The sequence below is a fragment of the Eimeria mitis genome, genomic scaffold (assembly GCF_000499745.2).
Source record: "Eimeria mitis Houghton genomic scaffold, Emh_scaff350, whole genome shotgun sequence".
Taxonomy (NCBI): Eukaryota; Apicomplexa; class Conoidasida; order Eucoccidiorida; family Eimeriidae; genus Eimeria; species Eimeria mitis.
In genome coordinates this window covers 22547-23483 of record NW_013571842.1, presented here as the reverse complement: position 1 = coordinate 23483, position 937 = coordinate 22547, and the positions used below count along the sequence as shown (strand labels likewise).

At 57.4% G+C, this 937-nt stretch overlaps 1 protein-coding gene across 1 annotated transcript in view; it reads left to right on the top strand.

The window, feature by feature from the left end:
* Positions 1-718, top strand: part of EMH_0009040 (uncharacterized protein) — a gene marked incomplete at both ends in the record, with an annotated part of 1896 nt that extends 1178 nt beyond the window's left edge. The window contains 2 exon segments of the mRNA XM_013498537.1: positions 3-705; positions 709-718. Coding sequence (XP_013353991.1) covers positions 3-705; positions 709-718 — 713 coding nt within the window.
* Between the last annotated feature and the right edge of the window lie 219 nt (positions 719-937).

Genomic DNA, 937 nt, shown 5'->3' with positions numbered 1-937 from the left:
ACTGCAGCAAGCGCTGCAGGCAGGCTGCTCCTGCTGCAGCAGCAGCAGCAGCAGCAGCAGTGGTGCTGCTGGTGGTGGGGGGGGTAATGATGGGCAACGAACTGCTGTTGATGGGATTCAAATGCAGCAGCAGCAGCAGCAGCAGCAGCAGCAGCAGCAGCAGTATGAACAGCAGCATGACCAGCAGCAGCAGCAGCAGCAGCAGCAGCAACAGCAGCAGCAGCAGCAGCAGCAGGAATGCAAGTGTATGTGTGCTGCACATGCACAGCTGGCTGAGGTGTATGAAGAGGAGGAATCTGAGTTGATGAGCAGCCGCTGCAGCGCAGCAGCAGCAGCAGCAGCAGATGACAACTGCATGCATTTGTTCGATAGCAGCAAGACAGGGGGAGCTTTGCTGCTGCCTGTTTGTCTCCGCGATAAAACAAATGTATTATTTTGTCCTTGCAACTTCGTGACGCGTGTAGCTGTGCTGCGGCCGCAGCAGCAGCTGCAGCAGCAGCTGCAGCTGCTGCATCAGCAGCTGCTGCAGCCGCTGCTGCACCTGCTCCCAGCATCTGTTGCAGCAGAGTGGGTACGAGACTCTATCAATGGGGGCCCCTTTCTTCTTCCTGCTGCTGAGGTAGCTAGGCTGAGGACGCTGCAGCGGATAGCTGCTACTGCTCCTTGGTGGCATGCACGGGCGCAGCAGCTGTATGAGCAGCAGCANTGCAGCGGATAGCTGCTACTGCTCCTTGGTGGCATGCACGGGCGCAGCAGCTGTATGAGCAGCAGCAGCAGCAGCAGCAGCAGCAGCAGCTCAAGCAGCAGCAGCAGCAACAGCAGCAGATGCAGATGCAAATGCAACATCTTCCGTCACAGCAGCAACAGCAGCAGCAGCAGCAACAACAGACAGCCACTCACTATAGAACAAAGAAGAAAAGCACTTGCTGCTGTTGCT